Raw genomic sequence first — 13,323 nt, forward strand, 5'->3', positions numbered from 1 at the left:
AACCTGAGGTTAAATCAGAACTTCTGCCACTCTTTTTGTCCTCTACAATTTCATAAAATGGACCTATAACTTGTAGCAATTCTTCAACTTTCTCAGTCATGGGCATAGTTTCAAGAATCTGTAATTGAAAGAAACAAATCGTGTGAAACAACAAACAATCTGACCTACACTAGCATCAAATAATATGATATTTACAATTTACTGATTGATAATTTTGAGACTTTAATTTCATTTATAGACTCCCAAAGTATCTATATTAATTACATACTTAATATATATACCCACCTAGAAAAGTTTCAAGAATATTAAAGATTTAAAAGTGTTCTCATTTTGAAGGCTACTTTACATAAGCTTCATGTAAAGTTTTACACAATAATCAATAAATTATGCATTATGTTAAATAAAATACAAAACTGGGGTTAGTATAAAATTTTTATATCTGTTCTTTAACACTAAGGTAAATTTCTAAAAGGGCACAAAAGTAAAGTAGGAAATGATAACCACTTTCAGACACCTTCATAACTATGGGCCAATTTAGAATCATCAAATCTAAAGAGCAGGGTAAATTAACTGAAAAGGCATTCAAATAAATAGCTATCAACTGGTGACTGGTAAAAGAAATGACAGTATTTCCACATATGGAATATTGTGCAGATATTAATAAGACTAACGTTAGCTTCGTGTGTGCTAATTGGAAAAATATCTATAATTTCTTTTTACATGCAAAAAGCCAGTGGCCACACAGTGTTTAATATGATACCATTATTAGTTTTGTCTCTCTTTAATAATAAAAGATATGCAAATTAAAAAACCCAAACATCAAAAGAAGTATAAACTGAAAAATAAGTCTTCCTCATTCCCTCCATTTTAACTCTTTAGTTGTAATTACTTTTAACTGTATTTTGTAGATTGATTCAGAAGACATATATGTCATTCTTGCATATTTTTCAGCTTATATGCAGTTTTAAAGTGGCCATTTATATCTTTAAAATTAACAACCTTGGACTCATTCTCCCAGATTTACTGTTCATTCACTGCCTATCATTTTTTAAAAATTATTTTACTGAGGTCATATTGGTTTATAACATTGTGTAATTTCAGGTGTAAATTATTATATATCAGTTTCTGTATAGAACGCATCGTGCTCACCACCAATAGTCTAGTTTTCGTCTGTCATCATATATCTGTGCCCCTCTACCCCTTTTGCCCACCTCCCCACCCCTTTCCCCTCTAATAACCACTAATCTGTTCTCCCTTTATCCATGTGTTTGTTTATGTTCCACATACAAGTGCGTTCACTGCCCATCTTTCACAATAGAATGTAAGCTCAGTGAAAAAGGGCCTTCGTCTGTTTTTGATCACTCCTGTATTTCCAGTTAGAATTCTCAATTTCTGTTCAAACAACATGCTTTTATTTTTAAACTAGATACAGGAAAGACCATAAGTAGTCTACAGTAATCAGCAACTCTGATATGATTTTGAGCTGAGATACCCCCATCAACAGCACCATCCTGTGTGGCGGTGGGGGGAGTAGGACGGGGCGGTTTGTTGAGAGAGATTATATAGAATGAACTATGTTAACAATATCTGGTTTTACTGATTATAATTTAATTTCACAGCTCTTAGTAAATTATCGTGCTCTTTCCTATGCTGTTTATCACGCTAATTGCTGCTTCTACCAACCAATGGGAGTGAAAAGAATGCTTTAATCATTAAATATCTTTTTGCTAAAGAAAATATTTGTTATTGTAAGGTTGGGGCCATTAGGGAGAGCATTTTTATAGCTTATGTCAGATATATGATTTATAATATATTTGGATTATAATAATAATTCCAAGAATTAGATTCAAACCAAAAACTGAAACTATAAGGTAATGTTTACTTTGACATGACCAAAGACACAGCTAATAAACGGCAGAGAGAGGATTCAAACACAAGTCAAACACATACACTGGAATAGTGTATATAAAGACTTGACTGAGCAGTATCTGGTAAGCCCACCACAGACCCCATCCTGACCTCCACCCAATACCTCCTTTGATCCTCCTCCAAACCAGATCTCTTTTGGTTCTCTCTCAATTAAAGACTAAAGTAGGCCAACTGATTCAGTGTTGAGTTTCTCATACCCCCTAAGGTAAGACAGTGAATTATGGACTTGAAATGCCAGAACTAAATAAATGGAGTATGTGCTGGTGCTAAGCAAAAATAAGCAGAGTAATTTTTCTTTCAGTAACCTAGAATTTCAGTGGTCAAGACAGTCAGGACAAATGGCCACAGCAAGATACGCCAGAATTTAAGAGGTTATTCTCTGAAGAAGAAACTTTCAAAACATAAAACCAAGAATGATCTTAGCCCTTTGCAAAATTCTCTCCCACACTCCAATGGTGAAATGAAAGAAATGGCACACACGCAAACACACATACACACACACACAAGATGTAGGCAGAGGTAGAGAGAGACACAGACAGACAAGCTGACAGAGGAAGATCTCAGTCTAGCTAACTACTACTTATCCTCAGAGAAGATTTTATTTAAAGTGTAAGGTAATTAACTTAACTCAATTGGATTGTAACATCCTAATGAGGAATGTTTTAACAGAAAAATCTGGTAAGCTGCATGGACTCTAGAAAAGCAGCATCCACAGCACAGTAATTTTTCTAGGTTTATCAAACACTTTTCCCCAGTGAGAGACATCATTTCCGTAAGATGAAAACATACTGGAAAGGTGGAGGTACACCGCACTGTAATGCAAAGACTACACGCCTCGGGCTGTTTTGCCAGATGAACATATCTCTTAAAGCCATCCAAATCCCAGCGCTCTACTCCCTGTTCAACAGACAATCTTAGCAACACTAATCCAGTTTCTCAAGTGCCTCTGACACTTTGAGGAGTGTCCTATATCTCAATCCTGAGTATGCTGATCACTAGAAAAGTGTATCGCTCACTGTAAGTTAAGAAATCAGAATTCTGGTTTTTCCCTAATCTCCAAAAGATGGTTATCATGAGTCAAGCCTTAAAAAGCAAATCAGGGGCTGGCCCCGTGGCCGAGTGGTTAAGTTCGCGCGCTCCCCTGCAGGCGGCCCAGTGTTTCGTTAGTTCGAATCCTGGGCGCGGACATGGCACTGCTCATCAGACCACGCTGAGGCAGCGTCCCACATGCCACAACTAGAAGAACCCACAACGAAGAATACACAACTATGTACCGGGGGGCTTTGGGGAGAAAAAGGAAAAAATAAAATCTTTAAAAAAAAAAAAAAAGCAAATCAACCTTCACTACTCAGAGAAGGCTGATGTTCTAGACTTGTAGGGCTACAGACCAGACCCTTGGCCACGATAACTTCCAGGCCCCATCCCTGGAGACTCTGTTCTGATCCTCCATCTTACTACAGTGATTACCCCATCCTCTCAGAAATCCTGAAGTAGAAGTAGTCAGTCTGGGGTGTGCTGGGGCATTTGTAGTCCTCTTTTACAAGGTCCCCAGGTGACTCTAATGTGCAGTCACAGAGTCGAGTACACTGATCTCTCTTTAAATTCAACAGACATAATGCACATTATTCAAGTACTGGCTGAATTTTCTGGAAATCCCCATAACATAGCCTATACAATTTGTACAGAAAATAGAATTTTACATTTTCTGCTGATTATGAATCAAAATAAACTTTATTTAAAGAAACATGTATTACATCCCAAACCACATTAGTTACTCTATTCCCTCAAAGCTAAAATCCTATTAAATTATTTTAAAAGAATTTTTGATTCCAGCAACTTTTTCAGTGATATTTCACTGGACAGTTTACAAATTATGAAAAGTGATTTTCTATAAAACATTGTTGTAACATATAAATTTAATAAGGTTCCTTAAACCCTTGACTGCAAAGCCACAGAATGAGATTTATAATACAAGAGTAATTCTAAAGAGCAATAGTATGGTGATTTGTGAACTATATTTGTGAACAAATTATGTGTAAAAACATAATTTGATGGCTGCTTCAGCTAGTAAATTATTTCAATTAGAAAAAGTCCCTTGGGCCAGCCCCGTGGCCAAGTGGTTAAGCTCCCACGCTCGGCTTCCAAGGCCCACGGTTTCACTGGTTTGGATCCTGGGCGTGGACGTGGCACCACTCATCAAGCGACACTGAGGTGGTGTCCCACATGCCACAACTAGAAGGACCCACAACTAAAAAAAAAAAAAAAATATATATATATATACACACACAACTATGTACCAGGGGGCTTTGGGGAGAAAAAGGAAAAATAAAATCTTTTAAAAAAAAAAGCTTAATAAAGAAAAAGTCCCAAATTGAGTAATCAAGTCTTTGGGATGATGTACTATCCCACATGATTATCTAGAAATACAGAATTTTATCTATCCATATCCACAAAGCTAAACTCTAAAAATAAAAGACTAATCAAATTTTCAATCTACAAATACCCTAATTTTAGATGTATCTCTAAAAGTTTACCATAAACTTATTATAGTCACAGTGATTAAAAGAAATTTTAAAAGTCTGAATGAAAATAGTTGGTGGATTCTTTTAATTAGAGTAGTTACAGAAATTTACAGGCACAGCAGAAGTATTTTAAAACAGCTAAAAGGCAGAAGCATAGTTTTAATCTCTCCTGAGGAAAAATAAAAAAGAACACACATTGTTTCCTTCCCTTCTCACTTTAAACTGTGGCTACATCATTAATTAACAAAATTGGATAGGAAAAATGGGTAAATTTTATTTAATGTGTCACTTCAACTTTACATTACACAAGTGTATCCTAAAAGAGATGACGATATTTAAGGTAAAGAAAAAGGAACAGATATCAAACCAAAAAGGCTTTAGACTGTCTCTCTCTCTCTCTGCTTTAGAAAGGTTCCTTTGTTGCTGTTACTGACATAGTTAACAGCCAAAAGAACTAAACTCTGCCCTCTGTTGTAAATAAACAAGGTCCACTAAAAAAAATCGGGAGAATGTAACAAAGGGCACAACTTTGAGCAGTATAGAAGAGATTAGAGTCAAAAAAAAAAAAAACCTAGGTTGAATCTACCGAATAAAAATTACTACAGAGACTAATATTGTCAAACCGTCCAGCATAAAAACTATCCCTTTTTATAGATTTTCTTTATGTTCAAAGATAATTTATTTAAGATTATCAAACAGACCTAGAGCTCACAACTTCTGACCCATCTCCAACATAAAAATGGTCCTTTATAAAAAGGCACTAAAATAATCTTTAAAATTTATGATTTCTTCATAAATTTGCTCCTCTAAACGACCCCTTGAAAAGACTTAAAAGACCTAATTAATAAGGAATGCACTCCTTAGTAGTTCCCACAGAAACTAACAGTATCCTTATCACGTTCTGCTTCTGAAGGATCTTCACACTCACAGAAAAAGGCTTGTTACTGAGAAGCCCAGGGATGGGACTATCTCAGTTTAGGAGTCAAAACTTGTGTGAGAACATTGTTCGGCATTCTTGTTAACTATTTCTCCTCAATAAAAAGTTCCAAAGCAGAAATACTATCAAGACAGCCCAGGTAATTCCCAGACTCCTGAGTAAGGGACATCAATCTTTTAAAAGATTCTTATTTCTACACTTTTGCAGAAGTTGACTATAGAGAAAGACAGGGAAGATGAAAAACAAAAAAAATCAAGATATTACCACAATGTGATATATCCTAAGGAAAAAACACCTTAAGATGAACTTTGACGAGACAGATAAAGCCCTAATACATTGAATAATCTAGATTCTCTAACATATTACAATCTCCCTGTTCCTTAAAACAAAGCAGCTAATTTGCCTGACAAAATTAAATCAGAGCGGCTCTGAATATTTTTATTTTCTACTGTGAATTATTTTCCCTACCTTTTTCATTTCTTCAACATATGCAATCATGGCTTCCTCTTTGGTCATATCCCCCAATGCACTCCAAGCATCCCTAGAAACGAAAATACCCAAATAACAACAAAAGACATTTGATTGTCAATTGCTAAGAATACAATTTATAGTTGATGCTATAGTGTCATTAACTTAAAACAGGCTCTACTTAAAGCCATATTATGTTTCCAAAGGACCTCTTTAAATGTACCACCTCGAAGAAAAATATTACAGTGAATAAACTGGCAAATTTAATAGTATTTAAAACTAAGTATATAACCCACCTACAGACGATAAACTATAGTCTGGTGAGTATAGAGACTATATTATATAGACTATAGACCGTTCATAAATATTTGCTAAGAACTCTTTAAAAGTTTTGATAGCATTATAGAGAACAGTGACAGAAATGAGCATTTTAGAAGACTGCATGAACTGTCACAGCCATGTTTTAAACGAAGAGAAGTTTTGGTTAGTAGTTTCCATTAATTTAAACAAGAGTCCAACTTATACCCCTGAAAAATGGAAGGAGTTTCTTACTTCTAAAAAAAATGAAAATGTGAGGGACAAAAAAATTTTAACCCCTAGATAGCAAGAATAATCTCTTGAAATTTTTGCCTAACATGAAAATCTCTCTTTTTATACTTTTCCAGAAGCAGTTTAACTCCGCCAAAGGTCAATACTGAGAAAAATCATAAATAAACAAATTTTCTTAAAATAGATTAAATAACATATTGCTATTATGTTTAACCTATTATTTTATGAGCATTCACAAAGATTTTAGAGGAAACTACAGTACTAAGAAATCCTCAAAGGAGTCAAAGGACTTTCAAGTCAAGGTAAAGAAATTTAGCCATCAAAATGCGTGGCTCTTGAGACATGCTTCACCAGTTACCAAATCCTGCTCGGAATGTATAGTCTACATTAGGCTACATTAGACGTTTTGTTACATGTCTGTAAAGTCTTCAATAATATTTAAGAACATTAAATGTTAGTCAACTGGAAAAATTCTAGAGCTATCTCTGGATATTTTATGATTCTTTTAAGTATATTAAAAATCAAATTTCTATTGAAATACAGTGGGACAGGAGTGAGGCCTAGATAAAAAGTTAGCATGGCAGCATCTGAGTCATGTTCCTAGTTACTTATTATCTTAAAGGCTCAAAGCAAACACTGTCACTCGACAAGCAAAAGTCATTATTTTTCTTTGCAGGTAAAACAGGCAGAAGAGTTTGTTTATTTATTTAACTTAGTCTGGGAGTTGGTCTTGGCATGATAAAAAGAAAAAACTACATAAAAAGGAAGCCTAACTAAGAATGCTTTTTTATCTTTGAGACACCTATCCTTTTTGGTTTTATTGTTTTCCTCTCTTGCCCAAGTTTCTATTTGAGTGAAATTGTGTTAAGAGCACCTGGAGGATAAAAATTGTATCCAGTACCCAGAATCCTTTATGCACAGAATAATGCATAACCACATATACAACAGTCAGATGATAATTATGTCATTAAACTAAAAATTCTTTCATAGCTTTCTATACAAAATTACCATTTATATCTTCCAACAGGGTCCCAGAATCCAGGCCTCGAAAGTGTGCAGGGTCCTTCAGTCGCCTGCTTATAGAAGCTGTAGAACTTGAGCATCATTTCATGCGTTGGCTGAAACGAACCTATGAGAAACATACATTACACACAGATCTCCTGGAGAATACAATTCGTACGCTAAGGCTACAAATTAGCTGAGCTATACTAATAATGATTTTTAAATATTTCATTAATACTTCAGACAACTATTTATTTACTTCTATTTTATAGAAACAAAAATTATGGCTCTATTAGTTGCTTTACTCCTTTAATATAAAAAAACCCCTCTGATTTTACACTTTAATAGCAACACCTAAAAAAGATCAATAAATTAAAAAATAAATGAACAACCTGCTGTAGGTGTAACCAAAATATCTGGCAAATATCATTTAAAAACTAAATTTATTAAAATATAGACTATTATGCAACTGTAATAAAGTATTTTTATTCAAAGATTGTGACAAACTAAAACTGACTAGCATAAATGAAAAAGTTAAATGTATACTCTGTTTAATAAAACTCCAATATTAAGAAATTGAACTCCTCTTGGCCAAATTTCAATTTCTCAACGGATAAGGAACTTTCGCTAAAGCCAACCAGTGTGTATTGTGGTAGAAAAATAATCCAAGATAAAATAGATTTCTCAATTCCTACCTCTATAATTTTGGACACATCAGTTTTTTTGAAGATCAGTCTTCATATACATTTCTAGCACATCTACAACCTTTTTTCTTAATTTTTTTAATTTTTTTATTTTTTGAGGAAGATTAGCCCTGAGCTAACTGCTGCCAATCCTCCTCTTTTTCGCTGAGGAAGACTGGCCCTGAGCTAACATCCATGCCCATCTTCCTCGACTTTACACATGGGATGCCTACCGCAGCATGGCTTGCCAAGCAGTATCACGTCTGCACCCAGGATCAGAACCGGTGAACCCTGGGCCACCAAAGCGGAACGTGTACACTTAACCGCTGCGACACCCGGCCGGCCCCTCTACAACCTTTTTAATGTTTAAAAATTTCAAGCTGTATGAACAAGTGCTATAAGTTGCAATACTCTTAATAACAGGGAAAATTTGGAATGTAAGTGTTTTATAATAAATAAGTGGCTAAATAATTATGATACACATATACAACTGGATAATTTATAACTACAGCCCTTAAAAATTAGATTGTAGAAAAATATAATGACATGAGAAAACTTTCATGATCTACTATAAAATGAGAAAAAAATAGCAGTTTAAAAACAGCATATCCAGCATAATCCATTTTTGCAAAATAAGTATTCATGTACATAAAGAGTAGAGTGGAAGGAAACACATCAAAACGTTAAGAAAAGGATATCTCTGGATAGCAGGCATACAAATTATTTTTATTGTCCTTTTTGCTTATTTGTGTTTAAAACATTTTACATTCAGTGTGTATTACTTTTATACCAAAAATTATTATAAAAATAAAAATTAAAACTGTAAAAAGATATTTTAAAAACTTTAAACAGATAACATGTAGTAATCAAAAGCTAACAGTTTCTAAATGCGGTGAAAATTACAATACAGCCAAGCTGAGAGCTGGTATTTCAGGTTTGGCCAAGAGTACGTAATTAATTTCAAAATCACAATAATAATTATCTACATTAGTTCATATAGGAGTATCTATTACATATGGTGTTTCAATGATATAGTTAGTCCTCCTTTATATAGCAGAGGGAAAAAAATGGAGAAACTACAGTTAAAAACTGTTGCCTATTTAAATAACACAAACCTAAATTTAAAACATCAAAAGCCTCATCTCATAATATCTTCATAAGTCAATCAAGTAAGATTTAGAAGTCTATTGGTTAAGGTGAATGATACATACATTAAAGTAGGTTATAGCAAAAACTGCTAACATATATTGAGTGTACTCTGTGTGTAAGACACTGGATAAAGTATGATCTCTGTCCTCAAGGTGATATATTGATAAATCACATGATATATTTGATATATGTGTTTACAAGATTATCTACGAATTTAAAATTCTAAAGGCCAAAGGTATACCAAACATAGTTGCCACAAGACTCATTATAACCTTAGGCCTTACATAAAGATTAAGTAACAAGGAACAGAAAGATTAAGTAACAAGGAACAAAAAACTGTAAGATCTTACTCTCTGCAAAATAGCCCAGGCAGATCAAACAATTTTAAAGTATTATTATACAAACATTGAATAATTCATTATAACAATATTTGTGCTTCAATTAACATCAACATAGTTTCTGAAAGTAACAGTATACTGAATACTGTCCACCACAGGTGCCCTTTGGTATCTTAACTTTGCAATATCTTCTTAAATGTCATGTAAATACAAACTGTATTTACACTTACAAGGGTTTCTTAATAAGTGATATAGAACGTCAAAGATAGTACACTGGAGACACCAAGTCTAACTTTATCAATTTCCAAAAAGATATTAAAATGTGTGTAGAAAGGATAAAGGTAGGACTTACATGAAACTCTCAGAATCATGCCTTTCTACAAACCCTCTTAATCAGGCATTTAAAAAAATCAATATCTAAATAAGTTCCTATATTATTTCTTTACATTTTGTTCAGGTGCTCTTATCTTTCAACCCTCGATATGTCTTCCTCCAATTTGACGTTTGAGATTACAAAAGGAATACTATTTTGTGTACTGCATATTTCTTTTTTAAAACCTTTTGAATCTGCACTTAATTAATTTTTATTGAATGGTATTGAATATTCGTTACTTAGCTAAATGATGATTAATGAAAACAGACATGATTAAAAACTATAGTAATGTATTAATGTTACATTTAGTTTTACACTCTTGCACAATAAAAGTACTAAAATGCATCATTAAAAAATACGTTTTGTTTTTGTTTTGAGGAAGATTAGGCCTGAGCTAACATCGGCTGCCAATCCTCCTCTTTTTCCTGAGGAAGACTGGCCCTGAGCTAACATCCGTGCCCATCTTCCTGTATTTTACGGGTGGGACGCCTACCACAGCATGGCTTGCCAAGCAGTGCCATGTCCACACCCAGGATCCGAACTGGTGTACCCCGGGCGGCCGAAGCGGAACATGCGCACTTAACCGCTGTGCCACCCGGCCGGCCCCCCGAAATACACGTTTATTGTGAAAAATAATTCATCTAATGCAAAAGGATATGAAGTGAAAAGCAGAAGTCCCCCTCTCCAACCTTCCCAACAGAAAAAAGTATGTGAACAACGGCCTTAAACTTCCCAATATTGGTCAAAGACATAAAATCACAAATTCAAAAAGCTCTACAAACCCCAACGAGCATAAATATGAAGAAAACCACACCTAGATACATCATACTCAAATTGCTGAAAACCAACGACAAAGAGAAGAGAAAAATCTTGAAAACAGCCAGAGAAGTGACACATTAAATACAAGAGAACAGCAACTCGAACGACTTTTCTCCCAAGCTGCAAAGAAGGTCCAATATGAGTATAAAAAGGCGAACACTGTTACAATAAAATAGCAAAAAAAAAAAAAAGGGGTATAGTATATATATTTATTAAAATAAAAGAAATCGTTTTACCAAAGAACATAATTGTTCTTTCCTTTCTCTCTTTTCATATTGAAAGTTTCCAAAAAGGCTTAAATAGTAGACTTTATGAGTATGCGGTACCAACCATCTCCATGCCATTTTTTTTTTAAACATACCCAAATCCGCAGTCATTACGAGACAAGACTTCTGTTTTCAACAACATAAACTACTTAAAATCTGGATAATATACTTGTCTCTGGCTTGAAAGATCAGCAGGTAATTAATTCACATTCGCTACGTCCCCTTCAATTACATTCCTTTTAAACGCAGAAAAGAAGTAGGTTAAATAAGCAAGACTGGAAGCAGAAGGGAGGTTTAAAGGAGCTGAGGTTCAGGGACGGGGGCCTCAGGCCTCTGCAAGAGGCTTCTGCAGCGGGGACCCGGTGCACGTACCATTTTTCGGCAAACTCTGGATCACCTTCACCGCCGCCTCAAACCTGGTTTCATGCACGGATCTCGTGTCCGCCATCTCCAGCCGCCAGCGCCGGCCCCGGTCCCCAGGTGTGTCGGCTGGAATCAGGCAGCAGCAGCACCAGCTTTCCCAGGAGCCTGCATGAAACTGGAACATGGAGCGCAGCCGCGGATCAACATGCCCAGAGGGAGGAGGCCGGGAGCGCAGCTGGTCAGTTCCCCGTTGCCCTGCCCTATCCAGGCCACACCGACCGTCGTGGCCCGGCTCCTTCCTCCTCCCCGGGGCGTGACCAAGGGCGAGAAGCAGGCCCGCGAAGACAGAAAAACAACTCACCGAGAGGAAGAGCATCTCTAGCAGAAGGCGAAGGGGCTCCCGCCACTGGTGGTCGCGGAGCCGCTCACCCACCCGTAGGACCCTGGCGGAGCAGCCACACCCCCCATCCCGGCGGGGTCGGTCTGTCGGTCCGCGCCCTCCCCACAGCCACGCCCCGGAGCCACCCCAGGACCCACTAGCTCGCGCCGCCGGCGCGCAGCAAACTCCACCCACCCGCCGCGCGGAGGCGGCGGCGACGCGCGCTGTCCGTCGGCGCCCCGAGAAGGGCCCGGGAAGGAGGAAAAGAAGAGGAGTGCGATGGGTCCGCCGAGGACCCGCTGCCCGCTGTTTGAGCGGGGTGGACCCACGTGTCCGCCCGCGCAGCTGCACCGGCGGAGCGCGCCCGGGCCCAAAGTTGCGCGCGTCGGCACCGCTGGGCGGAAAAATGCCTCTGCGGTGCCCAGAGCCTGCCCTCTCTGGTTAAGATTTCAGGAACGTGATGGGACTAAGCAAAGGGCTTTAGCTCCGGAAGGCTCGGTGAAACCTTAAGTTCTGCCATTGACGTTCTGTGACCTAGAGCAAGTTACTTTAGCCTCTCCGGTGGCAGTCTTTGTACCACCCTAAAGGGCAGATGAAAGGATTAGGGATGTTGGATAGGGGTGCTTAGCAGTGCTTGGCTCGCAGCTCTCTGAGACAGGGACGTCCGAGCAACACCGAAAGGACAGGGGAGGTCGCCCGCTACTAGACTGGGCCGGGGGAGAGAGGGCACCTTCCCGGGCACCACCCCTAACACCGAGCCCTGGGAGCCGGGCCCGGCCCAGCCCAGCTCCAGCCCGATTTAATAGGCGACAGGGCGTGGGGGAGGGGCGAACGATGAACCAGCATGGATCAACCCTAAAAATGGGTACCCTGGGCCTGAACCTTTCTAGCACAACGCCCCGCGTCCTCAGGCCTCTAGGAAACGCCCCAGGCCCATCGAGGGGGGACTGACATGGTTGTTGGGGTGGAGTCCTGCAGCCGGAAATCCCAAAGTCGCCAGGTCGCTTTTGTCAGTTCGGGATGGGTTAGGAGGGTTACTAGTACAAAGCTAGACGCAGACTATAAGTTACTTTTCTCTCCGAGCCGCAGTGCCGGCATTTACCTTGGTACTGCCGGGCAAGGCCTGTCCGGTAATGTCCCCGACGCCCGCCCCTCGCCCTGCCTCGCGGACTTGTGGGAAATGTAGTCCCCCCTCCGCGGCGCTTCCGGACACCTCCCTTGGGCGGGAGCTTCCTCCCACCCGTTCCGGTTCGGTTGCTCGGCCCCGCAGACGCTTGAGCCTGGCGGCAGAAATCCGTCTTTTCTACTGCGTCGCTCTGTACCAATTCAAAATACCTACCACATCAGCTTCCAGCAAAAGGGACGCACTTGAATCGGAGAACTGGGCTCCAATTTCTTGCTCTTGATCCTTACTGACTTTGAGGTTGCGTATATGAAAGCAAAGAGGGCCATTCAGGTAATGAAGGCTACTGCTTACTGAGTGCCGGGTTTCTGCCAAGCAGATGACACGTATTCCAGAAACTTTGTAGGGTCTTTGGGGATGAGG

The 13,323-nt window shown here is 38.4% G+C and overlaps 1 protein-coding gene across 8 annotated transcripts in view; it reads right to left on the reverse strand.

The window, feature by feature from the left end:
* Nucleotides 1–13,018, reverse strand: part of ACBD5 (acyl-CoA binding domain containing 5) — a 40,618-nt gene extending 27,600 nt beyond the window's left edge. The window contains exons 1-5 of one of the 8 annotated variants that reach the window (XM_014868243.3): nucleotides 12,880–13,018; nucleotides 11,408–11,573; nucleotides 7,414–7,534; nucleotides 5,857–5,929; nucleotides 4–118 (exon numbers count right to left, since the gene is read on the reverse strand). In XM_014868243.3, the coding sequence (XP_014723729.1) occupies nucleotides 4–118; nucleotides 5,857–5,929; nucleotides 7,414–7,534; nucleotides 11,408–11,483 (385 nt within the window). In that variant the 5' untranslated portion in view covers nucleotides 11,484–11,573; nucleotides 12,880–13,018. Of the gene's footprint in view, nucleotides 1–3; nucleotides 119–5,856; nucleotides 5,930–7,413; nucleotides 7,535–11,407; nucleotides 11,574–11,759; nucleotides 12,713–12,879 lie in introns of those variants that run through there. The other 7 variants (XM_070501064.1, XM_070501066.1, XM_014868246.3 and 4 more) reach the window with 7 other exon arrangements.
* Between the last annotated feature and the right edge of the window lie 305 nt (nucleotides 13,019–13,323).

Source organism: Equus asinus, chromosome 29, assembly GCF_041296235.1.
Source record: "Equus asinus isolate D_3611 breed Donkey chromosome 29, EquAss-T2T_v2, whole genome shotgun sequence".
NCBI lineage: Eukaryota > Metazoa > Chordata > Mammalia > Perissodactyla > Equidae > Equus > Equus asinus.